This window comes from Stylophora pistillata, chromosome 8 (assembly GCF_964205215.1).
Source record: "Stylophora pistillata chromosome 8, jaStyPist1.2, whole genome shotgun sequence".
Classification (NCBI taxonomy): Eukaryota; Metazoa; Cnidaria; class Anthozoa; order Scleractinia; family Pocilloporidae; genus Stylophora; species Stylophora pistillata.
This window is the reverse complement of record NC_142526.1, coordinates 27,373,564-27,400,775: the sequence shown is the minus strand read 5'-3', so window position 1 is coordinate 27,400,775 and position 27,212 is coordinate 27,373,564. Positions and strand designations below refer to the sequence as shown.

Sequence of the window (27,212 nt, the reverse complement as noted above, 5' to 3'; positions counted from 1 at the left end):
ATCTTTTTGTAAGGAATAGCCAAATTCACAACTATGGTACCAGAACAGCCAGTAATTATCGAACGCATTTGTGCCGTACAAATGTCAAGCAATTTACAATTCTCAACCAAGGTCCTAAAATTTGGAACTCTCTCCCTATTTCAGTCACTCGTTCGTCAAACTTTCTCAGCTTTAAAACGAAATTGCAAGAGTTTTTACTTAAATAATCACTGAATTGGCCAAGCCGCACATTCGCAGCACTTTTTCTTTACTTAATTTATTATTGTAAGTGAGGTGGCTCTCCCATAAGCCTGGTGGCTTCTTGGGTCTCCCCGCCTTCTAACTGTTATCACTGTCATTAAATATTTTTTATTGTTAAAATAAGGCATATAAAGATGATGATGATGAAAAAATTGAGAGTCAACAGGAGGCCGGAATCACTAGCAGTTTGAATTCTATTGAACCAACCTGCTCCTCAGCCTTCTTCATAGCTACTTTAGTGTCCTCCACTTCCTTCTCTGCGAGAGAAATCTCCTCCAGTACCTTTAATCGACGGCTCTTTATGTTGGTTTTCTTCAGTTTCTCAAACTCTTCATCTAACTCGTCCGCCTCATCATCCTGCTACGCACAATCGGATGGAGACACAAGGGAGAAAAGGAAATCATCGAAGTGAGAAAGAAGCCTTAAACTACATTTCAAATTACAGGCTAACAATCAAAGTTTTCGCTAAAAAGTTTAAAACGAAGGAACAAAGGAAGAATCAAATGTACGAACTACCGCTCCAATTAATGATTGAACAGACAGACTGACAAATTGACGAACGAGAAGACAGACCAATTGACCAACGAAAAGCCAGAGTAACTGACAATCGAAAAGACTGACTAATTGACAAACGAACAGACTGACCAACTGACAAACAAACAGACTGACAAATAGACAAACGAACGGACTGACTAAATGACAAACTGGCATAAACAAACCTAAATAGACAAAGAAGGAAAGATAGAGACAACAAAAGTAACTGGCTTAGCGTCGACTTTCTTTTACTTAACTGTTAAAAGATGGAGATTTCCTATAACTCAAAAATGCCATCCCTCTTATTTAGAGCTAACAACAAAACCAGCACAAGAGTAAGAAACATTTAGCCCGTGAACAGGCTTCGGTTGAAAGGGCCGAGGAGGAATGGGCTCTGAGTAAAGCGGCCGGCGAGGAAGAAAGTCGGGAGAAGGAGAGCACCTGCCACACCCTACACTATTCTAGCTCATTTTCTTTCCACTATCCCCTTCGCCCCATTCTCGAAAAGAAAACCCATTCACAGGCTTAAAACAGTAAGATCAATTAACCTGCAATAGAGCTAAGTCATCCTCTTCAATTTCGCTATCAATAAGTGCGACAAATGCACTCAACGTGGCACTCCCGACGCCAAGTTTAGCTTTAAGTTTCTCCAGCGCTGTAGCTTTGGCAGTGAGAGCTTCCAGTAACTGATCTGATTTGACCGTAGCCACAGACAATTGTTTTTTGGTTTCTGCAATCACATCCTTGATCACCACAGAATCTTTGCGAGTTTGCTCAAGGGTCTCTAGCGCGCGGCTGACGGAAATAGAGGAAGAGAACGTAAGTAAAAGAATAGAATGAGTGAATGAACACGTCAATGTCCTAGATACGTCTCGAACAGGCAGAGAAAAAGAAATACTTTATTTAAAACAAGTTTCTTAACGGAACAAAATCAAAGATGACAATTAGTAGTTCCCGTTAAACCGGACGAGACAACTTGTTTTAGCGGTTGCGAACAACAACAACTCCTAAACTGAGGGAAATACAATCCTGAAAAACAAAGCCTTAGCTATTCCACCACAGCAACTTTGGGCAAGTCGTATCCTCATTTTTTTTAGTTTCAGAAATCGTAACTATGTTTTAAAAAATCTTAGGAAATGACAGAAAAGTTGTAAAAATATGGTAAGAGGTTGTGCGACAAATACACTGGACAGCCTTCTCTTGGTACAAAAAACTGTAACTCGAAATAAGAAGAGCGTTAACCTGAACAAGGAGCACGCAAGATCATAATCATTATCTTGATCAAAATATTTCAGCCTACTCTCTTAACATCGCGATTTGTTAGTCATTTATAGTGGATAAAGACTCACGGACGCAAAGCAAAGGGGGTTTGAGAAAATTTTTTGCTCAGCAAGATCTTCGTTGAGTACGAGGAGGGCTCGTGGTTAGTGCACGGCGAACTTTGTATCGAGAATTCCGGGCTGAGTCAAGGCTAGGAAAAGCTCCACAAGGCAGGAGATCGCAGCTTTGGAGCGAATCAACCTTATCACGAGGTTCCTACTGAGACGAGCGGAATTTTTATATGCAGTAACAAAAAAAATCCCTCTTTCATGCATATACTACATAGACTAAACTAGAAAATCGTTCAAACGTTGGCATCAACTTACGTAAGTCGATCAACTCGTTCGTTTGCCTCTTTTCTCTTGTCCCTAAAGATGTGTCTAAAGCAATGCATGAACTGTATGTACGTGGTGGGCCCGACAAACACGTCCCTGGTTATGTTGGCTACTCCGTTATGTTGATGCTTCAAATTAATTTTCTCTAGAAGGATCGAAAGCGAGCGCGGTTCACTTGCACTGGGTTCTTCAGGGGGAGACTCGGCTCTAGTCAACAGATGGTCGTCCCCGGCCCAAGGGATCTGGTGGCACTCTCTTAACACGTGACCGTGAATGGTTGATAGCGACGCAACCACTTTGTCTCTGTAAAAAGTATATGAGAATACAGTGAAACTTCTACACAGTGTTTCAATGATAAAGGCACGTATGGTTTATACTGACGCAACGCAACGAGGTACTCTTTACATCTGGCTCAGCGTCCGGCGTGATGCAATCGGAATTAAAGAATCGTAGCAAACGGATGATAAAGGTGACCAACCAATTCTTTCAAAATTTCTTATAGGGACTATCATATGCCTCTTAAACACAGCAAACATGCAGTGAGCAAGTGGCACCAAGTTACTTTGTGTTCCCAGAGAATGACACTGAGTTTTGAGACAATGTTGTTCCTTGTAAAAAGGATAGATTTTTATCACGGAAAAACATTTACAAATGCAGTTTGAACGTTTTAACAAGAAAATACCTCACTGGCTCGCTCGGCGGCATAAGAGGGCGTACAACAAACACAGCTCAACGTTTTGCATAAATTGAAATCCACCTAACATTTTAAAATTGGTCGTTTGTAATTTTTATAAAATTTGTCATATTTGAGTCCAATCTTCTCACTCACTTTTGATTTTTGTATTTTCCTCTTACTTTTATCGAAGTTTTTCGCAGCTTTAAGAAAACTTCGCTGTCACATGAAAACGACTCAAAACACTGCGAAGAAGCTTTGTTAGACGACGCAGCACGTACCTAGTTTTGTCTAGACGACGCCGCACGTACCTAGTTTGTTCAGAGATGTCGTCAAGCACTTTGTATTTCTCAAGATAATGGCTGGCTTCTCCTTCCAATGCGTACTGAGGCCAGTCCTTAACAAAATCCATCTGACAGCCATAAAGGATACCAGGGTAACAACTATGAACAAAAGGACAAATGCATCGCACAGATCATGGCCAGCCTCGATATGATTGTCCTTGAACCCTTTCACCCCTGAGTGTGATCAGCACCTTACTTCTCCCAACAGAATCACCCCTGAATCGAACATTACGGTCACGAGAACACAAGAAATAATCACGAATTCAAGAAGCTCTTGATTGTTTGACTAATTCTCGTTGTGAGTACCCTTAGAAATGAATGAGGAACGGTATGGAGAACTTGGATACTGATGTTAAGGCGTAAAGGGTTAATAATTGTCAAACGAAATTCTTTTCCAAAGTTAGGACTAGGCTTGGGTGCGCTGTAATAATAGTAATAATTTAATATTTATATCGCGCAAATTAACATGTGGATATGATCAAATGCGCATCACAACACTTTTCGGGGGACTTTGGCCGGACTGCATCAGCAATGAGGCCTGGCACGGCTTGAAGGAGAGGTTCTAAGCAAGCTTTAGCGGTTTGAAAGGAAAGCGAGAGTACATCGCCTGTGAGTGTTCTCTTCCCCAATGTTTCAACAACAGAAAGATTGTAAATTATTTTGTCCCATCGTCTGAATTATCAGGCACTCAAAACTCCACCACACTTCACAGGTATTCCTTACAAGAGTGTGAAAACTATCTCACCGCTACGCCTGGGAACAGATCTGCCAGTTTTAAAAAAAACCGACCATCCACAATGCAATGAACCTAGTAGTCATCCATTTATTAACAGGAAACTCCGACTGGCTAGTTCTTACAAGTGGAAATTGGCAAGTTAGGAAAATCCTGTAATCACTTGGCTTAATTCGAGTTATTTTTATCATACCTCTGGCCAGTTCTAAGCAGCTTATGAGTGGGTGGAAGACAAAGGATAATGTGAAGATTAGCCTTGACACGAGTGAGGAAAAATTTCATGGGATCCGCCAAAAAGTTAGAGAATTTCTTCTTAATAGCTGGCATCAAAGCCTGTCAATAAAACATAACAGAAATAGTTGAAAAAAAAAAACAACAACAACAGAGTGAACAGGGATAATAATGGGAACAAAGAAAACGGAAAAGGCTAAGGCTACATATTTGAGGAAAACCTTAGAGGTTCCTTGGAGGTTCATCTTTATCTTAAGTGAAGTGCATTACCTGCAGCAAGCTGTCCAATTCATCCACAGAGAACAGCGGCGGATACTCCCCACTGATAAGCAAACTGTTTAACGCGTCCAAATACATGTCATCCCTTAAATCTGGTGCCTGGAATGAAAAAACAAAAGGATTTTCAAGTCAAAATAACACCACCGTTGAGGGGAGTTATCTCAAATTTAAATGGTAAACGCCTTCATAAAAAGGATTCTCTGACTGTAAAATTTATCTTAACATCTTGATTCCACCCGAAAAAGCGACGTCGAAAATCAAAGATAACTGTTGTACCCCTTACTTCTTTAAGACAGTTTCAGGATGCCTAATTGACCCTTTACACCCTGACATCACAGTGCACATTCTTCACACTGTTCCTTATACGTTTCCTAAGGTGCTAACAAGGAGAATTCGTTGAACAATCAAGAGCTTCTTTAGTTAGTGATCGTTTCCTTCATTCTCGTGGGCATAATGTATGATCCAGGGGTGATAGAGAAAGGAGAAATTAGCTGTTAGTCACACCTAGGGGTCAAACGTTTAGAAAACAGCTCCAATTCGAGCATTTAGGATCCTTAACCACTGAGATCTTTATAAAACCATTTTATTCTGAAACTCGGTATACAGAAACGACGTGAAATTGTGCTTCTGGAAGTTCAGGTCCCCTTTTGTACTTACAGTAAACAAGACAGTGGTTGTCTTTCCATCGCAGCCAGCTTGACGCACAGCAGATCTGAGTCCATCAAGGAACGTGTTTGGATAAGTACAGTCCACAGGGTGAATGGGATATTCCAACATGTACAGTGCTAAGGCTGCAAGGGAGTTGAGGTGAGTCCCTATCGACCCAATCAGCAATGCATTCCCTCTGTAATAAAGAATAAATGGAAGAAAAAAAGAAAAATGAGAGGCGCGCGTAGACTTAAATCGAGAGAGAATTGTGCCCAGAGATTGAAACCCCCAAATACTCCTTACATTAGATTCCTCATAGGACTTGGACGAATACGAGCTAGAGATTTTTCAAAACTGGCGCGTAAACCATGAGTTAGTTTGGCAGGAAAACGCAACAGCCGTGGACATTGGAGGTAGAGCGTTTTGGTACAACCAACGTCCCGACGTATCCAAAGCTTTTATAGTTTTTCAGTCAGTTTGATTGCGTCCGAAAATTACAAGTGAGCAAACTGTGCCGATCATAGAGATCACAATGAAGCCGCGCGAGGTTTCTATTAGTTAGCATTCCGCGCGTGCTCAAATCTCTTATTCGTGGCTAAACTCCTCCCAGGACCTAAAGCTCTCTATTTCTAGATTACCTCCGTAATTCTTAACAGATTAGATAAATGGTATGAGTCTATAAATAACTTTAGAGGCATAACGAATAATAAGGCAGACTCAATCTCTTCATCCCATCTTCCCCTGTCCAAAATACAGTGGCTTTTAACTCGCTCGACCAGAACTATCAAAATAATTCAAAGTAAAAAATTTCGACATGATTCAGTCCATCAGCTGTTTACCTGTTCTTGTAACTTAAGATTCTGTGCAGACGAACAACATGAAACATGACATGAGATGAGATCATTAAATCCAGTCCTTCCCCGCTAAACTCGTCATTGTAACGCTTCAGATAGCTTTGCAAACAAGGGGACACGTCTTCAATGTTATTTATGGCTTGAAGAAGGAGCTGTAATAACAAACACAATAAGAAGTCGAATATTTATCGCCAAATCCACACGGGAGAATGGTGCTGAACATTACTTTAATTAAGGTTTATTTGCCAAACATTTTCACTGGGCCATAACATTGCAAATGGCGAGAAAAGAAAGTGTTGATATTATCAATTGAAACAAAAACGTTTCGAAATGTTTAATGATATTCATAAAAAAGTCTCCCTATTTTGTCTCCATAGTTCTTTCGGAAGAGCATCAAGAGATCTGCAGTAAGGTTTGTGAATTTTAACCCACGACTCACTTTAGGTCTCAAATTCCTCTCTACCTGGTGTGGTTCGTCTAGAGGGCTACTGCTGCGCTCAATTCATAGTACTAAACGTATTGTAATTTCGTTCTTTCCATTTCTTTTTAATCTTTTCTAAAGGCGCGACAACAAACCTTCGGTGCAACGCGTCCCTGGGTCACAGGGCGCTGAGCGTAAAGTCCAGCATCCAGAGGAAAAGTAATAAACAGAGGAGAAGGAGAATTGGCAGGAAGCTCTGGAAAGTTCTGAAGCGAAACAAAAAGAATTAGGTGATCTGTTCTTTACATGACAAACTATGACAAACTACTAGGTTCATTAAAGCAACTTTTTTTCGCAGTTGTACCTCTTTAATAATTGTTTTAAGGGTTTTCTCGAACCATTTAATATCTATTGATCGGCATATACGGTCCTTAACCACTCTTGTTACTTCATGCTGCCACAGGGATACCACGTATTCCTCATCAGCCTGCATCTCCTCTGAACAATTCTTTAACCCCTGAAATCAAAACATCCAGTAATTACAACAAAGAAAATGCAAGTCTACTTGCATTTCTACCCTACTTCTACCCTTTCACTCCCAGGATTTCAAAGCAAATTTTCCAAACTAGTGACGATACATTTCTTTGTTGGTTGTTGATGAGAATTTGCAGTTAAACAAAGACATCTCAAATTTGATAATGTAAATGGTTTTCTCATCGCGTGCCTGCTTGCCAGTAAATTACTAATGAAGAACTTTTCTTTTGCGATGTTCCGATACACAAACTGCAAATCTTCAACCAACGTTTGTTCAATTTCCATTTTAACTTTTTACTTAAGCGAGTCGAATCAAGAGACTAACTAAACACACGATCTCAAATGCCTTACTTCCGAAATGATCTAAAAATTATTTTTCGATCAGTGCCGTTTTCGGAGATCTCAAGAAGATCTGGAATTAGCGAAACCTAAGCGAGGAATTTTACTCACGTGGAAATCCCATAGCACTTCTATTTACGCTCCTACCCATAAGCTTCTCTCGATTTCAACGTATTCTTTTTAAAACAGAAATGCCCACGTCTGAATAAAAGCTCAGGCCATTGAAGTTTAGACGTAGAATTCTCCAATATCCGGTCAGAGGCAACGTGGAATCCATTTCTCAAGTAGCTAACAACCCCTACTTGTCTAGTTTAAATTACAATTAATTTCGGAGCATTTACGGCACCTGAAACACTCTGGTTATTTCCCTGAGATTGAACAGGTAATGACACCTTCCAGGGGTTGGAGAAGGTCTCAGTACACCCTGCAAACTGTTAAGCAGCATACACGACGCCATCACTATCTGCTCGTGAAACTCATGTGGCAAACCCATGCCTTGATTCTGAGCCATGTTGGCCTAAACAGGTACAACAAAATCGAAGAGAGTTACGTACGCGTTATAATAAGGTAACGCACCAAAAGAAATCCACAGGGAAGAAAAATCATATTTGTTTGGCAGATTAAAAACTGACAAATTAATGTTTTCAGATGAGCCTTGAAAATAGTCTAGAGTAGCTTTAGTTTTGTTTTACCACGCTCTTGACGAAGTTGATACAAAGAGCAAAGGCTATTTTCACACACCTCTAAAATAGCGGTAACAATAGTGAAGAGCGACTCGTCCGACGGAGCTGGTAATCGGAAAACTGCAAAATGGCGCTGCAAGACAAGTTACTGTTCGTTAACACACGAAAATAAGAGATCACTAGAATAAAATAAGTCTGCCTACGGTTCAAGAATGACGATTAATTTAGAGATAAGATAAGAAAAGAAAGGGTTTGCAAAAGAAGTAATACACTAATATTCACAAATTAAGCTTTCTCCCTATTCCTGAGATTTTCTTTCCGACGGTAAAATCATCATCATACGCACCTTAAGTCTCTCAGGAATTTGCTGGCTGGTCACCAGTTCTGACTGCATGTTCATAGCTGCAGTAACAACAACTCCCTCTAAAACACGACGGTCAAAAGGTTTCTTGGTGTTGAACAGGACTTTTTCGTCGAGTACTTGTCGTAACAGCTAATTAAAAAAAGGACAGGTCAGAGTGGCATCGAAAGTTCTCGGGTTCTTTGGATAGTCCTCTGTCCGCAATAATAATTTCACGCTTACAAAAGAAATCCAAATGAAAAGAAAATCCGGCAAAATAAACTGCAACAAAATGGAATCCCTTAATTTACATCTGCACGAGAAATAAAAAGCATCCAAGATGTAGCTGCTCCGCATATACTTCTCGAACTATTAAAAATTTGAACATATAACGTTTTTTCTTTGTAACTGTCAGCCTATTAAGAAAGAAAATCGCAAAAAATAAGTTCTCTGCAGAAATATAATCTATCACTAGCGCAACAATTTGTAAGCGAACACAAAAAAATCGACATTCCGCAGAATTTTTATGTCACACGCCGGTACCTCCTGGTTCACGTCAGTCGCAAAGATCGGAGCAAGAGGAGAGAGAGATAGAAGGTTTAACTCACTTCGTTGACTTCCTGTGTTCCATATTGATCCCGCTGAGGAAGGCTAAGATCATCTATAAACATGCTGAGTACTTTTCCTTTCTTAGCGCCATACACGAACCCTAAGTCGAAAATAAAAAAATGGAAAGCTAAGTCCCCAAATTATGGACTTATGGAACATTGATTTTGTATTGCCTTTTCCTGCTCTTTGTAAAAAGTTGTTTACCTCCGTTGCACAATTTTTACGAAACAGATGGCATTGCGCTTCTGAAAACCAAAACACAGTCGCGCAGCTATCTTAGAGGGGAGAGAAACAGCACATGAGAGAGGAAATAATCGTGAAAGAAAAAAATACATATATCTTATTAACCAAGCGCGAGGGCCGTACTGGGAGAATATCGGCCCGAGGTCCGTTCAAAAAAGACCGAGGGCCGATATTCTTTCAGTACGGTCCCGAGCAAGCTTGGTTAATAAGAGATTTATTATACGACTGAAGTTCAAAGGGACACAAGTGCGGTATCATTCGGGACCATTCGGGACAGTGCCCGGTCCAATACTGAGAGAATATTGACCGGCAATAGAGCATTTTGATTGGTTGATTTTAGTTATTGGCCCTCTGACTGCCCGAGTCGTGTAATAATAAATGATACAGAGTAGGGAGAAAAATGGCCGGAAAACCTAAAACGGCGCCCTACGATAACGGCCTAACCTGCGTGGGTCTCTAAAGGGAAGGAGTACGGTGAACAGAGAAAGGAGAAATGGGAAAGAAACGAGGAGAAGGAACAAATTATGATAAAAAAATGGGTAGGACACCCATTAAATGACGAAGGAGATAAGGAGAATGTATTAATGCTAATTTTCATGGCTCCTGAAGTTGCCGTAAGGACTTCGTACTCGAATACTAACACTAACTGAGGTCAACTCACCTTGCCTATGGTAAATGTTATGTTCAATGAACTGTTGTAATGAAGCAGCTCCCGAAGTTCCTGAATAGACGTAGCGTTTCACAATTTGGTTCTTATCCTCTGAAAAGTGCAATAGATAGAAAAAACCGTTGGAAAACAAAATCGAATCAAAATGTAACTCTTTTATCCATTTGTTATCCACTGCCAAACAAAGCGGGAACTACCAAATTTGGTAATGATAGATTGTTTTTGACGCTCACCTTGCTTGTCGAGGAAGTCGCCAATCAGGGATGTTTTCCCACATCCTGCAGGACCGGTCAGCAAAATGTTTCTGCCAGAAGCGCAGGCCAAATCCATCAACTGACGTGTACGGATCTAAAGGAGAAAAAAACACCAGGTCTTAAAGAATGACAGCCTCTGTGCGGAAGTCGTCCATTTCTTTTGTTGATTTGGCTCATGCATTCCAACTTTGGGATTGCATTAGGGATTCTAAGATGTCTGTTCATCGAAGAGGAATAATGACGTTAATTAAGAAGCAAGTTAACTTACAATCAAATGAATTAAGTTAAGAATGTCTTAATTTTTATGATACGAAGACTTACTGTGTCAATTGTGTCCACAAATACCTCCCCAAGGAGATCTGCTGCATCGAAATAGCTTACTTCTGGAACTCTTTATCGAAAGAAAAGCAAGAGTAAATACATTTTCCTTGCCCTCTGGCGACGAAAAAATGGGTATGTAGCTCACAATTGGGTTAAAATTTACAAAAATAATTGTTCGAGAGGGTAGCACGAGTTTTTGTACACCCATCACAAAGTATAATGAAGCAAAATCAATGCAATGAAGTATTGATATCGACATCCAACTGAAAATTGCTCTGAATCACCGCGACGAAACTCACCTTGACTGCCACGGGTCCCACTCTCCAGATTCATCAACATAATAATCAAACACGGAGATTTGTTGATCATAATCTGGCAAGGCCGTTGTCAGGGACAGCAACAGTTCGCTGAACTTCTTCCTGTCTGTTTCATCCAAAAGTCCACCAAATGACCATATGAGTGAGAACAGGTACAACCTTTCAATATGAAGCTCGCCACCAATGTCAGTGTTTCCCTGAAATGAAGTGAGATCGAAACATCTGATCATAACGAAAAACACAGAAACTTGCATTACTTTTGACATTCTTGACATTCACTACAATAAATCTGCAGGGCGAGTCGATTAAGTTACACTCAAATCTTCGTTATATGACTCTGGCTGAATGGAAAAAACGAACACAAACAGTAGTGTACATAACTCTCACACTTACCTCGATCAAAGCCTTTAACAATGCGAGACACGTGTTAAACAGCCCCACCTCACAAACTTTCATGAATGGTCTAAAAAAGGAAACAAAAATAAGAGTACAGTTATTAACGTAACAAACTCAGTTGAACTCTGATCACGTGTCAAGAAGCAGAGCGACTTGGGGAGATATCGTTACAAACAAACATTTTGGCAAGATACCGGCCCCTCAAGTTTGGAGTCCCTCGTTTCCAGTTCGGTCCTATTACAGATTCATGTGTCGGGTATTATCATTCTTTCTCCTCCCTGGTAAGTAGCCAGTCCACCCCTACCCCTTCCCCCTCTCTCCTCTTATCTCTGGGTTATAGATGCTGACCCACTTAAAAGGTTAAACGAAAGCTTACCTTGCTTCATAGTGAACAAACTGCGAGATGACATCAACGGTCTTGTTGAATGCTCTTTGTAAACACTAAGAGAGAGGAAGGCACAACGTGTTAGCTTTAGGATTGCCTAAAGTTCTTCGTCATTATTCCCAAATTACACTAATTCCAAGGTTCGCTCGATCTTACAAACGCTCTGTTTTCATTTGTTGATCATGAACACATACGTGGCTTTCTTGGGGAGATCTGTTTGCTAGCCAAGCTTCGGCCAAAGGTCTCCAGCCCAGTACAGTCTCATCCATGTACACCATACCCTGAGGTCACAAAGAAAAGTGAAAATAAAAATAATAATAATAATAATAATAATAATAATAATAATAATAATAATAATAATAAAAAAACAGAGTAAGCAAGGACACGGTTCAGTGATGACTGTGTGAAGAGCTGCTTCAAGGAAGCTCATTTGAGTGAAGGGCGTTGAAAGTTAAACAACACGACTTAATCAGAGGTGTTCTAAGGAAGATCGTGATTGGAAATGATGGGTACCGCAGTTTCAATCCTTTTTTTATGGTGATCGCATCAACATTAATACTCGTATGATCAAGCATACATCCTTTTTCCTGGTGAGTCAACCTCAATTGTGATCTCACACTACGATTCCAGCCGGCATTACACTACCATTTTATAGCTACCACGTTCATTTCCCTTATACATATATCATATACGCTAACAGCACACAAATAATGATACGGAAGCGGCGACTTAGAACTTCTTTTTAACAGAATGAAGCTGTAGTTTAAAGAATTTAAAACTGACTCCTCACAACAGCTAGAGGGAAAATTGAGACAAAAATATACTTACACATCTAGAGACAGTAGAAGGTGAAGCGTCTGTTAGATCATCTGTCTCAAAAATCAGTTTGACATATTCTGACAGATGCAGCCTTTCACCGTTCAAAAGGTTCAGATACTGAAACAAAAAAAAAAAGACACGGAGACAAAATCACAAGCATTACCACTTTGAAAGTGCATAACTTTCGACAGAAGATAACATCTTTCGACGTGCTAATAGCAACTCAACATAATGCGATATCTTTCAACAACAATTAGCTCGTCTTATACGATTTCACAAATGACCTCACGCATAGTGAGATGCATAAAATCCTTTATGCGGTAAACATATTGTCCACAGCAACAGTGAAATGACAAACATATGGAAAAACAAAAGTTTTTGAAATTATCTTAAGTCATCTTACATTACTGAAAAAAAAATTGTATGGCAAAATTTCCAGAAATTCATTTTCAGTCTATTGCCTCTTAAGAGGAACGTGCGTGGAATTGCGGGGAGGAGAGGCAAAATTTTTCTTCTCTTCTGAGTGAAAAATATGCACGGTCAAATCCGAGCATGTATCCTTAAATGAATGGAAGTGTACCGTTTGGTGCCTTCTACATAAATTTATATCCACCAAGATCTTCATGACTGTTATTTGAGGTATTAGATTATGCGTGTATCGTTGGGATATCGTTCATCCTTTGATTCGCACGAGTGACCGAGACAGAACTTCTCCTCACAATTCGCACGAGTGACCGAGACAGAACTTCTCCTCACAATGCATCAATACAATATCAAGTAGTCAAGTGACGAGAATAAAGAAAAATATCAAGTAAGGTATTATGAACTGATCCAATACCCAACTCTGCAAACTAACATCATAAGAATTGAATGGCAGACAGTAAGGGTGACTTTTCACTGGCTGAGCGGAACAAAATAAGTGAAAAATGTTTTTCTCACACGCCGCTGGCGCCTGGGTATAGGTCATGTGACCTGTGGGGCGGGCAGTTGTTTTTGATGCGTCCGCCATTGCCGACTTTCCCGCCCACCCACCCAAAGATTTTAAATGTTTATACAATACCAGTATAATGTACTAGCCTGGAACTTTTTTCGTTATTTTCCGGTCGTAGTGTATGCTACTTGTATTAGCTTTGAATTTGCGATAAATGTCAGGTTGCAGCGGTCAGCTTGTGTGAGAAGGGGAGTTACTAATGAGATCTCGGGAGTGAAAGGGTTAAAGAAGACACTTTATACGGAAAATGAGTCTCATTAATGGTCTGTCAGTCCTGACAAAATCTACTCATCCCTCTCCGTGCTTTAGATCCCATCAAAGTCGTATTCTAAGGCGTGAGAAAAGTTTTCTAGACATGTCATCACCTCTCCTTTATCCAATGCGCTGCTCAGAAACTCAGCCCATCCTTGATGCAAAGGAGCGTCTAAGCACAGCCAAGTGGTCATCTTATGTACACTATGGTCTTTGTTGGCCTTCCTGAAGTAAGCAGTGAAGATGCCATCCTCAAAATCAGAAGATGTGTTCACTTTACCAAACATCAGAGCTGGATCGGATACGGCCAATGGATTTATTCTCTGTAACTTATGCGTGTGCATCTGTGAACCTGTGTTCTTGTGCTTTACCAGTGAACATTCACTGAGGGTCTCCACGAGTCCTGAAATACAGGAGGATTTGCCAGTACCTGGAGGCCCAGCGACGATGATTCCTAAGAAGCAATACCATAAATGTTTCTTTAGGTATAAGAATAATAGAAGGCAAAAGCTTAAATATGTTCTTTCCTAGTCTGACTTCAAAGCGTCGCTCGTAATGATAAATCTTGGTCTTTACCAATGTCAAATCGATGAAAAGCTGAGCACTTCATCGGATCAAGTAAATTTTTAATGTTACTTCATAGTAGAAGGAGTTAATCCCGGGAGCCCGAAACAACCTTCAAAGATGCAGAAACGAGACCAACGAGTAACCTCCACTAATTTTTTAATCTAAGTAGAGGAACTGAATTCTTGCTTCAATGATGTGAACCGAGCGCTGTTGCCATCGCCGAATCCCCGATGCTCCGGTTTACACAGGTAAATGCTCTCGCATGTATGGGTACATGTTGTTGGTGAGGTAAGTAAAATGACCACCTAACTACAATTCTAAGGAATCAATCACCTCGGTGAACTTTGGAGAGAGTCCACAGCTGATGAATCTTTGCGATCCAGGGCTGATGAGCGACAAAACCTTTCTCGCGTGTGTGCGCCAGGAGAACAGTTTCAAAATCTTGAACAACTTTGGTTATATGGAATGCTGGGGCAGGAGGTTTGGGAAGACCATAGAAAACATCACGTAGAACCATGTTGAATACGTTCAGTTCCTAAAGGTAGAGAGAAGGATCAATTGAATGGTTTGTTGAAAAATAAGTAAAACAATAAGAAGGAAAATTATACAAGGAAATATTCTTATTTTGGCAATACCAATTGCCCCATACTATAAGATCACTCCGTTGATACCGGTGGTATCAACCAATTACTGAACGAAGTTAAGCAAATCTAGAGCATTCTCGGATTACTCTCGAAGCTCGAAAGATAATGCTAAATTAGCAACCAATACGATTACCGAAATGTCCTAATTACTGCGAGAAAGTCATACGATCATATCCAATTGCCTCTAATACCCTCTTCACAACGACTTCAAGAGACAATACAGAGAACAAGAAAATAAGTTTTCCTCAACTGCTATCACTTTATGAGAAGACAGTGGTTACCTCAGGTGATAATCTTGGGCCAATACACTCTTGTAATGATTGTAAAATGAACGAATGCTCCAGTCTGGCAGCAGAAGATAAAGCAGATGGGGTAGTAGGCTTCTTGTCTTTCTGACCAAACTGGCTTCCTCTGTCCTTTCCAGCTCCTGAGAAAAATGATGCATACAATTAGCTAATTAAAAGACGCGACACTGAAAAACAAACAACCAAACAAACAACGCAAAAAACAAGACATACGAACACCCTAACTGACCCAAAAAATTTACCAATACTCCCTAAGTTTTCATTTCAGCTACGAAACTTTGTGAGCGAGAGTGAAGAACTTTTCAACATGATCCGCTCTACGCGCAACAGCGTTTCGTGTCAAATCGTTCGTGAGGTTTGCAATAGGCCCTTTTCCCGTGAGCTACGTCCTCGTATCAATGTTCTCGACCTAACGGCTTTACTTACCAAATTGTGTGGCTATTGACTGCGTACTGGAGGGTCTCGCCAAATCAGCTTGTGCAGCATTAAGTTTGCTTCCCAGTGGTCCTTGAGAGCTTTTCCTATTTCCAGCATGTTGTATGACGCCCACAAAAGAAGACAGACTGAAGTTGTGGTGACTCTTTCCACTCCTGTCGAAGAAAGATGAGCAGAGACATTTGAAATACCTCTTTAGAAATTATTTTGATTATCACGCTCTCATTTCTCGTAGGTTATGTTACCTTATAACATAAATGAACATAATACGCATCCTCTGATTGGTTAGTTCAGTTTCCAATTCCAGTTTCCTTCCCCGATAACATTGTCTGCTTTAGCTTGAAACAAACACTGCCTAAGATTTGGGAATACTCTCTATGGCTGTATCGACTATCTCCTTCGAAACACTCTTAAACTGGGGTAGCTCATTTATTGAAGGGATTTTACATGTGATGACTTACAGTTGCTCCTTACAGACATCCCCGACAAGCTTCAGACGATCAGATAAAATCTTGGGTGACTTAAAACCCTGCCCTGCGCAGTGAGCCCGGAGTATCAGAGACGTGTCTGGCATCACCATGGCAACAGAACGAAACAAAGCACGGACTTCAGGAGGGAATTCAAAGTTTTGTCCATTGGAACAAATGGTCAGGAAAATGGAGAAGTTGGGTTGAACTGTGACCTATCATTGAAGAGAAAAAAATAAAAAAATTGTCAATAGATAGCTCTTGAAAAAAGTTAACACTTCAAAAATTTCCTTAGTAGCTCCTCAACTTTGAACTACAATGTATTTTCAACTAGAGACCCTGTACTACTTGTTTGTTATTGTCACATTCGAAGTCATCTGAGCGAAAGACCCTTGAGCACTTAATGAACATTACTGCCGAAACTTTTCCCGGTTTTTGTGGCACAGAGCGACCAGAAATATGAACTGAGGAATGCTGGTTACTTAACATCAACTTATCACCTTTTCCCGGTAGTTCGTTGTTACTTATTAATACACTGGGGAGGGGAGGAGAGGGGAGGGGAGGGGGAAGGCCCTGTAACTGAATGACCGAGGCCCGGGATTGAATCAAGACTTCCCCATTGAGAATCCAGCCCGTTGCCCGTCAGGCCACAGCGTATCCGGCTTTAAAGGTATCCCTAAGATCTTTAGGATTGCAGTTCATATTGAAATCACATACATCCTTTCCATCCTCCAAAGTGCAAGTGGAAAGTCCACCTCTCAAGGCGAGTAGTACAGCTTGGATCTCAAACAGCATAACTGAAAGACATTCCATGTTTATTTTGTGGAACTCGTCCATCAGACCCCAGCAACCTTCCTACAAAGACAGCAAGATTCAGTTCTTCAAGACAATGAAACAAAAAAGAGAAAAAGGAAATCAAGAGTTCACAGATTTCTCACCTCAGCCAGACCTAAAATGATCTTTCCTATCGCTGCTGAAGACATCTTTGGAGAACAACTCTGTGACACCAGGTAACGACCAAGCAAAGATGCTAGACCCTATGGAAACAAAAATAGGTTTGAATGATGAATACTAAAAAAAAGGGGATGCCGAATTTCCCCATTTTTCCCACGACATTCCAAATGGTTCTTCAGATGTTCCTCAGGATCGCCTGATACTAGTAATAAAAGGGCATTTAGACTATATAGTTGTACATTTATGTAGCAAGGAATGAAGAAAAGCAGGGGAAGGAGCAATATTAAGAAGGAAAAGTAAGAACTGCAAGCAAAAATTACCTTTATTGTCTCAGTTTTTCCTGTCCCTGTTGGTCCAACAAGAGAGCCCCCAAAGACATTCCAAACAGCCTTAAAATAATCAGAAAAAAAAGAAAACGCTTAAACAAAGCTACTTTCCCGAATATCCATTCCTCTCTTATTTATTTTCATAACTCGGTAGGTACACATGGCTCACAAAAAGCCACTACCAACAACTCCCTTTCGACCCTAAGGAAAGCCCCAGATTACAACATCGTAAGATATCTCCATTCTGCTCCCTAACTAAAACACTAATATTTCACTGACAATACCACTGTTCCACCGACCAACAAATCGTATCACCTGTGTCAAACTCAGAAAGCATCTCTCTGTTATGGGAGTCAGGGCGAGAGAATCTTCACAGCCGTAGAACTCAAAGCCATAAGGTAGCTGAGCGTCCAACATATGTATATAGAGATCCTCGTGTTCCTTATCACTAGCGGTAATCTTGGGAGGTTCCGAACTGGGAGCACGACTAACAGCTCCTTCCAGTGAAGGTAATGATCCAAGTAAAGGTGACCTTCCTAAAGAGTCACACATAGTCAATGACTGAATATGTTGTAGTTCAATTTTATAATTAACAATCTTACAGCATCTTGAAAAGTGCGGCCAAATTTTTCCAAGTTCGTTATTTTTGATCCGTTTATTATTTAGTCTTATGTCTTTTCCCTTCATGCCGAGATTATATCTCCTGGTTTCCTTAAAGTTCAGTTATGCACCCAAACAATTCGATCAATGCTACTGCTACTACAGTATTTGTTTTTCATTATTTTCTTCAGAAATTTGTCTTATTCAAGTGCATGGTTAGTATACATTCCTTTTAATAGACAAGAAAAACTACTACAGAGAGTGGGCAGTTTCTTGCTCTTCTTCTTTTTATGTAATAAATTTAATACGTTATTTACTTTCTCCAGTCTGTACAAATCAATTTGAGCTTCAGAAGCGTTTTATGCGAATTTGAAAGTTCTCTAAACAGCATAATAGGCTAAAGATTCACTTACCAGGTGCTCTGCTGTTGTCTGTTCCATAGAACCTGATATTTCTCTTCCATTCAAAATCCACAACATCTCTAAGCTTGCGCCTTCCGAGGTCTTCGAGAATATCTCTCAAGTACATTCCTTGCTGTGGAAAGTGAAGTTTTTATGAAGGACTGACTCTAATACCCACCTTGACTAGTTATTAATTAGCATATTGCGGCTTGCATTTTGCCGCTAGGGCTGTTGTTTCTACTCCTGGATGGGATGCTGGTGCATAGCATTTTCACCCAAAGTATAAACACTAGATCATTGTGCATTCCAGTACTCAAATCCGACCCAAATTGCATGTAAAGATTGATCGTGAAATTAGTTACCGAGACAAGAGTCTCCAGCCGCAACTTATGATAGGAAGTCATGGGAGAGTCAGTGTGTTTCCAAGAACCTTTGGCCAGAAGGTTCGGCAGCTTGCTGATGAGTGACCAAAACCGACGAGAAGCGTTGGGCATTGCTTTGCGGTCAATACGAATATCTCCGATCCCCTAACAAATAAAGACACGAAAACAAACCATCAACTGAGATCCATTCATGGACAGCTGCTATTCAATTTTTTAGATTAAGGTATAAGAACTGACCCAATTCTACTGACGAGCAGTACTTAATTTTTTTTTCCCCAACATTACACTTAGGCTAACCAATTAATTTAAACAACTGAAAAACACCGCCTTAGCTTGAGATCCACCACTCGATTACATTGTCTCCCTTTCCGCGTAAGCAAATCGCATCTAAAAGGATCGGATTCCTCTAGATTATCCTAGGATCTCCGAAAACGGGAGAATATTACTTTAGAAATGGGGCCTATATAGGATGGATTTATTCACTAGGATAGATTCTCTCCGAACTTAAGCCAATCATCGTCAATAACCCCCGCGTATCTCTAAAGACATAATTCGAAGACTATTTCATGTCCTTAGGGAGTGTACTTGATATAGTGTGGGCACGTACAACAACACGTAGACACTTACAGCCTCACATTCCTTTGTCCAGATGTAAAGTAATCCTAATCTACAGGTCTGTGAAGGGTACTAGAAACAAAAAGTGATGTGAGAAATTGAGACGCCACGAGGGGAAAGCTAACTGCGAGAAATTATTATGCCCAATAATGTGAAAGGTGCACCAGCCACCATACGATTGGAGTCACCCCTTCTCCGTTAGCCAAGTCGAATGCATAGTATGAGGCATTACAACCTTTCGTCTCATGTAGCGAAAAAAGAAGTGCGTGTAGCTTACGGGTAACTGCACTTAAGAGCACTACTTAAATAAATATGGCTAATTCTTCTCCTTTTCAGTTGAGCATCGTTGATAAAGTGAGGTTCAGTTTCTCTTATTTATTCTACAAAGGCCGTCTTAGTCATGTTCCTTGAGCATGCATCCAGCAGGACATAACCTCGTACGATTTTCCGTACATCAATCGGGTAAAATATTGAGCTATTGGTAATTGTGCCCAAACAAACCTTGAAAATCCACTCTTCTAGACTGTGCCCTGAGTCAATATCCTGAATACAATCCACGATGGAGGATCGCAGAGATTCGTTAATACTCTTCAACAATGCAGCCAACCACACGTCAACACTGGAGACAAGAGGAACCTGTAATCATCAAAGATGAGAAAAAGTCTGAGACAACGGTACAATTCAGTTCAGGCGCTTGAATATTATCATACAATCGAGATAAGGGTGCAAGAAGAGAAAGATAGGAAGTAGTTCTATCGTGCGAAGTAAACCGCAATTGACATAGAGTAATCTCCGCTAATTTACTTGACTTTAAAGAAGCGTTTGATTCTTTATTTCATTCTGTGTTCCTTCCCGTAGTTTCAGCTTAAACAGAGTTACTTCCGGTGTTCCACAAGGTTCCACGCTCAGTCCCTCCCTACCTTCACCACTCTTTTGTGATGTTTTACAGGACATTGTTAATGACTGCAATTGTGAACTGATGACACCACTTCATGTATTTATGTAACCAGCTTTAACCCTGACATGATAACCACCAGTCGAGGTGATACCAGTCGAGTAGCATCTGAACTGGCTTTCGAGTTAATTTTTGGCATTATTTTCAAGGCGGTATAGAGTAACACATCCACTCTGTCACTGAACTTGTATCCTAACTATCAATCTACCATGCCCGTTGCGATTTCTATTTATTTTTCATTCTGGTTACAGATGTCACCTTAGTGATAAGTTCCAGAGTTTCTCCCTGTTCCGAGGTTACAGCTACAGCAATATTCTTGGGCAGATGACTATGCCAGTCGAGTTCCACGTTTCGCACATCAAGGGTCGAGGGAAAAAAACTTGACTTCCGTACCCCCGCTTCTCCCTCTTTCGAAGCTTGGACCACAATGTCAGAAATCTTCCTTAAACGACTCCCAAATGTATTAGCGTGAGGAAGTGGCGAGACTGAATCCGCTCTCCCACTCCTACTCCGCCATGCAGCAACGGCAGAGCTCTTCTTCTGAGCAACTGTTTCTGGTTCTTGTTGCGTCAACATCACATTACGCACACTGTTAAAGATGCATCTATCCAAAGAAATTGAAACACAAAGTAAACACAGGGATGTAATCCTTAAACGAGCTGCCCAGTCCTCAAAAGCTTTTTACAATCAGAGGGAAACTTTGAAGAAACGTTTACCGGAATGGATTAACACCACAAGCAGAGGTACAGCCTGGAATTTTTTGATGGGGAGGGTCAAAGTTTTGATTCATAAAACTAACTTTTTTAAAAAACACCAGAGCTTAAACAAGATATGAAATGTTTTAGTGAGTAAATTTCTTATACTTCAAGTTGAGTAGAAATATGCGATTCTGTCGTCGGACGAGTTTTTTGTTTTAGATAACAGTAAAAAAGCCAAAGGGGCTTGATATGAAGGAGGGATGGAGGGGGCGAACCCTAGCCCACGGCATCCTCCCTCTGAATCCTATAACTAACAACAAGCAAAAATAAACCAAAAGACAACAGGAATGGCTGAGGATGGACAAGTTTTGCACAGAATAGTATTACTCAGAGAGAACTAAAAACTCACGACAAACTGGAAAATAGTTACCAGACATTACTCAAGTCCCATCCTACCTGAAGTATGGTTGCACAGAATCCAAACTGTAGGGCTGACTTAGAATTGCTAGTAAAACTGGGTCATTTACAAAACAGAAGCGAGGGAAAACCTGCAAGGAACAAATGAACATCATACAGTCATGCCAATTACTACGAGCAAGACGATTTTTTTTTTCGTGACGCATCATAATGCAGCATTTCAAGTTTCGGTTTACCTTTCTTTTGGAGTCCAGGAATCCAACAAGTGACTTAAAACAGATCTCCAACTCCTCACCTAGATGTTTTAACATTTGACTCTTTGGAACATCGCCACCAACACAGCACTAGACATTAAAAGAAGTCATGTAAACATCGGAAATAGGCAGAAAGATGAAAGAAGATGTCTCAGGAAATTTCGACAGCTACGCGACTTAAGGATGTCTGCAGTACATGAGCCACATAACGTAAGGCTTACAGATAGTGTACTTAGGGCCTAACGCTGAACTCGTATTCTACAATATCAAACCTTACCGGCTCAGTGAATTCGCAATTTTCTTCACTAACAATCCTCGCTATTCTATTCACCAACATGGCTCTTTGAATACAAGCAAACTGTCCAGATCGCGTGACAACACGAGTGACCAGGACTCGGTCAGTTTTAGTTTTACATCTGATTAGTTGAGAAAGCAGCACGAATTTCCCTGACTAATATCTGAGTGAAGTAAATCCAAACCACTGCATTCCCGGATTACTCTCGACACTCAACTGAAAATTGCTTGAAAAAGTTTGAAAACTGAAACTACTGATAGTCTATTTATATCTAAGTAATTGTCGATTGGAACAAATGCAAATGATGGAATATGGTATTTGGAAACGGCGTACTGTTGCTGACTGGTAAGTAAAAACTGTAAAGTGACTCGCTTGCTTCAATACCTGTAAAACATTTCTTGTTTCATACGCTCTTTTCATCATCTTCATGTAGCTCTTGTCTACCCTTGCAAACCGATTATATTCTTGTGGAAGGTCCTACACAGATAAAGGAGACGTATGTTATGTGTGATCAACTCGTGCTTAATTAGCACTTGGCTGGCACGTACCTTAGCAGCTCCACTATGGCTGAAGACTTCCTCGAGATGTTGCCACAAATCTTGCACAGTCAACCACTACAAAGAAATTAAAATTGTGTGCGTCACCTCACCCTTGAAGTGCAAAAGCCATGAGGGAGCTTATAAAGTTTCCTCAAACACTGTCCGCTCAAATCTTTTCCAATTCCGCCCATCTTGTGTCTCCGTCTTACTCATAAGCCTTTAGTCCCTTACATCAGTTTTCGTGTTTTCCTTACGGCTCAATATACATTTCTTTTTTCGGTAGTGACAAGAGAGAATTTGCCTAACAATCAAGAGCTTCTAAGGTGGTGATCATTTCCTTTATTCTAGTGACCTAGGTGTTTTGATCAGCAGTGATACTGTATGGAGAAATTAGATGTTAATCACCGTGAGGAAATAAAAAGATTAATTTCCCTGAATTCTTAGATGTACAGCGGCTTTGAAAACTGTGTGACTGTTCCCTATCATTAACAATCCTCGCTCAGTCCATGTTTATTAACTTTCTCACTTCCGAGTCTCATTTGATTCCTTAAATCTCACGAGAGACTACAGCGCAAAAAGAAGCGAAGGATTATCACCAACTTCGGAGTCCTAATTGCAGTTGTTATCAGAAGCTCAGAAAGTCACGCTCTGTATTACTTAAATAACGTACCTGCTCTAAGACCTCGCTGATTTCTTTTAACTTGATGGCCCATGCTGCTGCCTCATCACGGAGTGGTCCGATGTGGCGTGACGTCAGCATCAGTGCAAGAGTGGCCTGTGCATCCTCCAACAGGTCCAACAGATGTTCAGTGTTACTGTGGCTCAGACACACCATGCCCCTGTTCTTGAAATTTTCAAAGCTGAGAACCTGCGGACAGAGAGGCCGTAAGTAAAAATTTTCCACCGTCACTAAAAGAGCTGTGCCATCACAATTTGCACAATTTGCAAATTTCTAGTGATCCTTAATGATACCTAGCGCCGTTATTGAGGTCTAAAGACATTAATACGCGACGATAAGTTGTGTCTCGCCAACGTAAATGATTTCACACGATAGCAGCAGTCCTTAGCCGATTACAAAACAAGTTGTACAAAATGAAAATACCTGCTCCGTCCACTCCTCCTCAGTACTCCTCATTTTGGCTTCCAACTCCAGTTCTCTACTAGCGCATCGGCATATTTCCTCGATTGCTGCCTGGTGTCTACACAAAGATAAAGAAACACTTGGATTAAACCGATAAACACTTGCCAACAGATTGCTGCGACGCCTCGTGGGAGAAAGTCGCAACGCCAAGTCGGTTCGTGTGACATGAAAAATTCTTGATAACTTGAAAACTCTGTCGCTCACTGCTATTTAGACTGCTTTGAATTTGTTCGGGGACAAGTCGCAACGAGAATCCGCCGCGTGCGACGTAAAAGATGTTGAGAAAATGTTTGTCACCGCAGCTTCATTTTCCACTGCTGTCGGTCGCACCAATTCAAACTGGTTTAAACCTTCGAATTGTGACTGAATTTGACATCTCACTTTAATGGGCGACCGACCAGAAAATTATCTATTCAATTTTCTCTTATCACAAACGACATTCATGCCTGTCAGTAAAAAATTGTACTCACTGAAGCAATCCAATATCCAACAAGTGAACGAGTTTAAAGATGTGCGCTTCGAGCTGGAAAGACGATCCTGTTACACTCATCACCTGTAGCCAATGGCGATTACGAATCTCCTACAAAAGGAACAACAGAAGCGTACACGCGTGGGGCGTATGAGATGATATTTTCAAAACTGTTTTGTGGCGAGTAAGATCACTTCAAAGGAAACCTGCATAATAACTGGCTTCTCAAGAGGACAAGGGAATGTCAAAAAAAAAAAAAAAAAAAAAAAAAAAGGCTAGGGTAAGTCTAGTAGGAGCATGATGGTTATCGTACCAAAAGTGATAATTAAATGTGTTAAAAAAAAAAAACAATAACAAACTTAAAGTTTCGCTTTACAACTTTCATGACGATCATCATGGTGACGTTCAGAATTATAATAACCATGTGTCTACCATGTGTAATTTCTGGTATCAGTGGTGGACCAAGTATAATATTTAATCAAAAATTAAAGAAGGAGTCTCTCCTGAAAAAAAAAAAAAAAGGAAAAAGAAGCCGAGACTACACATTTATCCGTATACTGAAGAACGTTCTTAGTCCTCGACCATCCAGGAGGCACAAAATGTGGACGCGAACGGTTCGAGTAGATACCTTTGAATTGAGCTTGTGCAAAGTGGGGAAGACATCAAGGTAATGTCTTATGGCGTCTCTCATTTCTTTATACGCATCCCACTCTTGTATCCTCTGAGGCAAACGAAGGCACTCCTGCCAGTAATGCTCCATCTACAAACAAATGAAGCAAAACTAAAATAAGACATAACCAGTATATGCGAAAGATGCGATGGCCCAATGATTAGCGCTGGACTCCAGATTTAAAGGCCTGGGTACCAGCTTTGTCCAGGATAATTTTCTTAGTCAAGAAAATATTTTGATTGTGCCTCTTTCCACCCAACTGAGAGTATAAAATGGCTACCGACGGAATATCACGGAAACTGGACAAACTAATGGGGATGGAGTATCATCCAATCCAGGAGGAGAAACAATGCCCCTGGTCGCTCCACGTCAAAGAAACCGGGATAAACTACAACGTTGGCACGCCAAAGGGGTGATAAAACTTAGCCTGACCTGATATCTAAAGTAAAATTTGTGGTTGGAATTCTGTTTTCTCGAAAGACATTCGTCTCCAATTTGAATAGGGATCACTAGGTGCACACTTAAGTCATTGGTGCTATGTAGATTCTGGGACGAGTAGGACGAATACATGTTTACTATATTCCCATAATGAAACAGGGCGGGCGTAAGACTGCCCAGGCCTGCTTCATTTTTGTAAGAATACACGACAGCTGTTGCCAGTCTTTTAAGGATTTGCTGGAAAGGAGCAGTAGCAAACCAAATTATCCACAAGTTTTCCATTTCATGAATTTGCGGTCGTAATTTAGTTAACCGCCTCCCGGTTAGCTCAATTGGTTAGAGCGCCGGACTGTTGTGCGGGAGGTCGAGGGTTCGAGCCCCGGCCGGACCATCACTCAAGGTCTTTAAATAACTAAGGAGAATGTGCTACCTTTCTATAATATCAAGAAATGGATAGACATTCTAGTCTTCTCGGATAAGGAGGAATAAACCGTAGGTCCCGTCTCCTGCATCTATTAATTAGTTAATTTGGTCCGGCAGGGGACGTTAAAGAATCCACTCACGAGATTACTGTGATGTGGTCTGGCCTGTCTACTGGGAATTGGGGTTAGGTGTCAATTGGGACGAAAGTTCTGTTCCTTTCTCCTGCTATTCCCGTGGCGAATAAATTAGATTAAAAATTAAAGATAAATCGTTTTTATCATCACTATACCTCTTGATTTGCGACAGTCAGATCCACCTCAGACCACAAGGTATCCCTAAACCTGAACAAACACAGTTTGTCAGAAGCAACTTTAGGTAAAGTTTGACAATAAAATTCTTAGCAATTAAACTTTGTTTTGCGTTATTTCTATTGCTTACCTTTTTTAAGAGAGACAAGTGTGTGCAACTTTATTCAATGCTAGCAAATCAATGTTAACAAGCTAACATAGGTCTACCAACCTTTGATCAAACGAAATGAACTGCTGGAACAGACCGTACAGTAAACCAAGAAGTTCGAGTTCCTATAAAAGAGAAAAGGTGTGGTAACACTATGTCCGCGAATCTGTGTACACCATAGAGAACTACTAAAAGCTGTTTCACATGTACATGTACTGCGTTATCAAAATTAATGAATAACTTGTCTCATTAGAGGCCATCATTAAAAAAGAGAATTTCTGCAGCGAAGCGAAACAACTGTTTATTGACAAAAGTTTAAGTATACTTGTAAATACCTGATCTGCCTACCACCATATCCTAGCGTTATCAATGTAATAACCAACCTCTCCTGTTTTGTCCAGTTCTGCAAAAGGTGCAGGAACGATCCCAAACAGCATTTGAACAGAATCTAGTGTCTTTCGTTTAGCTTCAAACTGAGTATAGTGTTGTTGAAAGTCTTGCAATCTTATCACAGCTTCAGCTGGTCTCACACCCGGCACCCCTGGACCTTGAGAGTCAAAGCTATTCCGGAACTGAATTACATTCACTACAAAAGCCTGGTAGAAAAAACATCAAGTGAATTTTATTTCATATTTCAAGTTTGCCTTATCCTACCAGAATGCAGGACTCTTGTCGCACATGAACCTGGTATATGGCCTATCTCGCCAACGAGTTCTGTGCGGCTACAATCGAAGGCCATCAGGTCGCGAAATTGAAACTAAGTTTGAATCATCGCATGGGATTCGCATCCTTCTTGGTACTTCAGCTCTTACCTTGACTTCTTTGTCCAGTTCTTGTTCAAACATCCCACGCTTTTGTACTAATAATTCGTCTCTAACCTGTACATTTTTCATAAAACGAAATCAAGAGAAGAAATTAAAGAGATCTTAAATAAATGTTTACAGAGAGGTTTGGATGAAAGAAAGGCATACGAAAGGCTCAAGATTCTAGGGTGTGCA

The 27,212-nt window shown here is 40.6% G+C and overlaps 1 protein-coding gene across 4 annotated transcripts in view; it reads right to left on the bottom strand.

Moving 5' to 3' along the window:
• The window catches only part of LOC111324186 (dynein axonemal heavy chain 8), a 75,080-nt gene that overhangs the window by 24,554 nt on the left and 23,314 nt on the right, over positions 1-27,212 (bottom strand). For 2 of the 4 annotated variants that reach the window (XM_088731870.1, XM_088731871.1), the window contains exons 18-65: positions 27,027-27,092; positions 26,598-26,810; positions 26,278-26,339; positions 26,048-26,099; positions 24,856-24,987; positions 24,229-24,338; positions 23,720-23,816; positions 23,288-23,485; positions 22,627-22,692; positions 22,463-22,555; positions 21,766-21,873; positions 21,569-21,660; positions 20,673-21,018; positions 19,961-20,095; positions 19,472-19,531; positions 18,824-18,988; positions 18,474-18,594; positions 17,776-17,996; positions 17,455-17,523; positions 17,119-17,217; positions 16,898-17,035; positions 16,175-16,395; positions 15,705-15,868; positions 15,255-15,400; positions 14,663-14,864; positions 13,876-14,216; positions 12,529-12,636; positions 11,895-11,981; positions 11,692-11,756; positions 11,313-11,382; positions 10,902-11,116; positions 10,603-10,672; positions 10,261-10,375; positions 10,022-10,120; positions 9,117-9,217; positions 8,515-8,661; positions 8,227-8,301; positions 7,832-8,002; positions 6,977-7,129; positions 6,768-6,878; positions 6,177-6,343; positions 5,347-5,533; positions 4,681-4,788; positions 4,373-4,512; positions 3,414-3,545; positions 2,421-2,732; positions 1,323-1,569; positions 448-600 (exon numbers count right to left, since the gene is read on the bottom strand). In XM_088731870.1, coding sequence (XP_088587996.1) covers positions 448-600; positions 1,323-1,569; positions 2,421-2,732; positions 3,414-3,545; positions 4,373-4,512; positions 4,681-4,788; positions 5,347-5,533; positions 6,177-6,343; positions 6,768-6,878; positions 6,977-7,129; positions 7,832-8,002; positions 8,227-8,301; positions 8,515-8,661; positions 9,117-9,217; positions 10,022-10,120; positions 10,261-10,375; positions 10,603-10,672; positions 10,902-11,116; positions 11,313-11,382; positions 11,692-11,756; positions 11,895-11,981; positions 12,529-12,636; positions 13,876-14,216; positions 14,663-14,864; positions 15,255-15,400; positions 15,705-15,868; positions 16,175-16,395; positions 16,898-17,035; positions 17,119-17,217; positions 17,455-17,523; positions 17,776-17,996; positions 18,474-18,594; positions 18,824-18,988; positions 19,472-19,531; positions 19,961-20,095; positions 20,673-21,018; positions 21,569-21,660; positions 21,766-21,873; positions 22,463-22,555; positions 22,627-22,692; positions 23,288-23,485; positions 23,720-23,816; positions 24,229-24,338; positions 24,856-24,987; positions 26,048-26,099; positions 26,278-26,339; positions 26,598-26,810; positions 27,027-27,092 — 6,750 coding nt within the window. The remainder of the gene's footprint in view (positions 1-447; positions 601-1,322; positions 1,570-2,420; positions 2,733-3,413; positions 3,546-4,372; positions 4,513-4,680; positions 4,789-5,346; positions 5,534-6,176; positions 6,344-6,767; positions 6,879-6,976; positions 7,130-7,831; positions 8,003-8,226; positions 8,302-8,514; positions 8,662-9,116; positions 9,218-10,021; positions 10,121-10,260; positions 10,376-10,602; positions 10,673-10,901; positions 11,117-11,312; positions 11,383-11,691; positions 11,757-11,894; positions 11,982-12,528; positions 12,637-13,875; positions 14,217-14,662; positions 14,865-15,254; positions 15,401-15,704; positions 15,869-16,174; positions 16,396-16,897; positions 17,036-17,118; positions 17,218-17,454; positions 17,524-17,775; positions 17,997-18,473; positions 18,595-18,823; positions 18,989-19,471; positions 19,532-19,960; positions 20,096-20,672; positions 21,019-21,568; positions 21,661-21,765; positions 21,874-22,462; positions 22,556-22,626; positions 22,693-23,287; positions 23,486-23,719; positions 23,817-24,228; positions 24,339-24,855; positions 24,988-26,047; positions 26,100-26,277; positions 26,340-26,597; positions 26,811-27,026; positions 27,093-27,212) is intronic. The other 2 variants (XM_088731872.1, XM_088731873.1) reach the window with 1 other exon arrangement.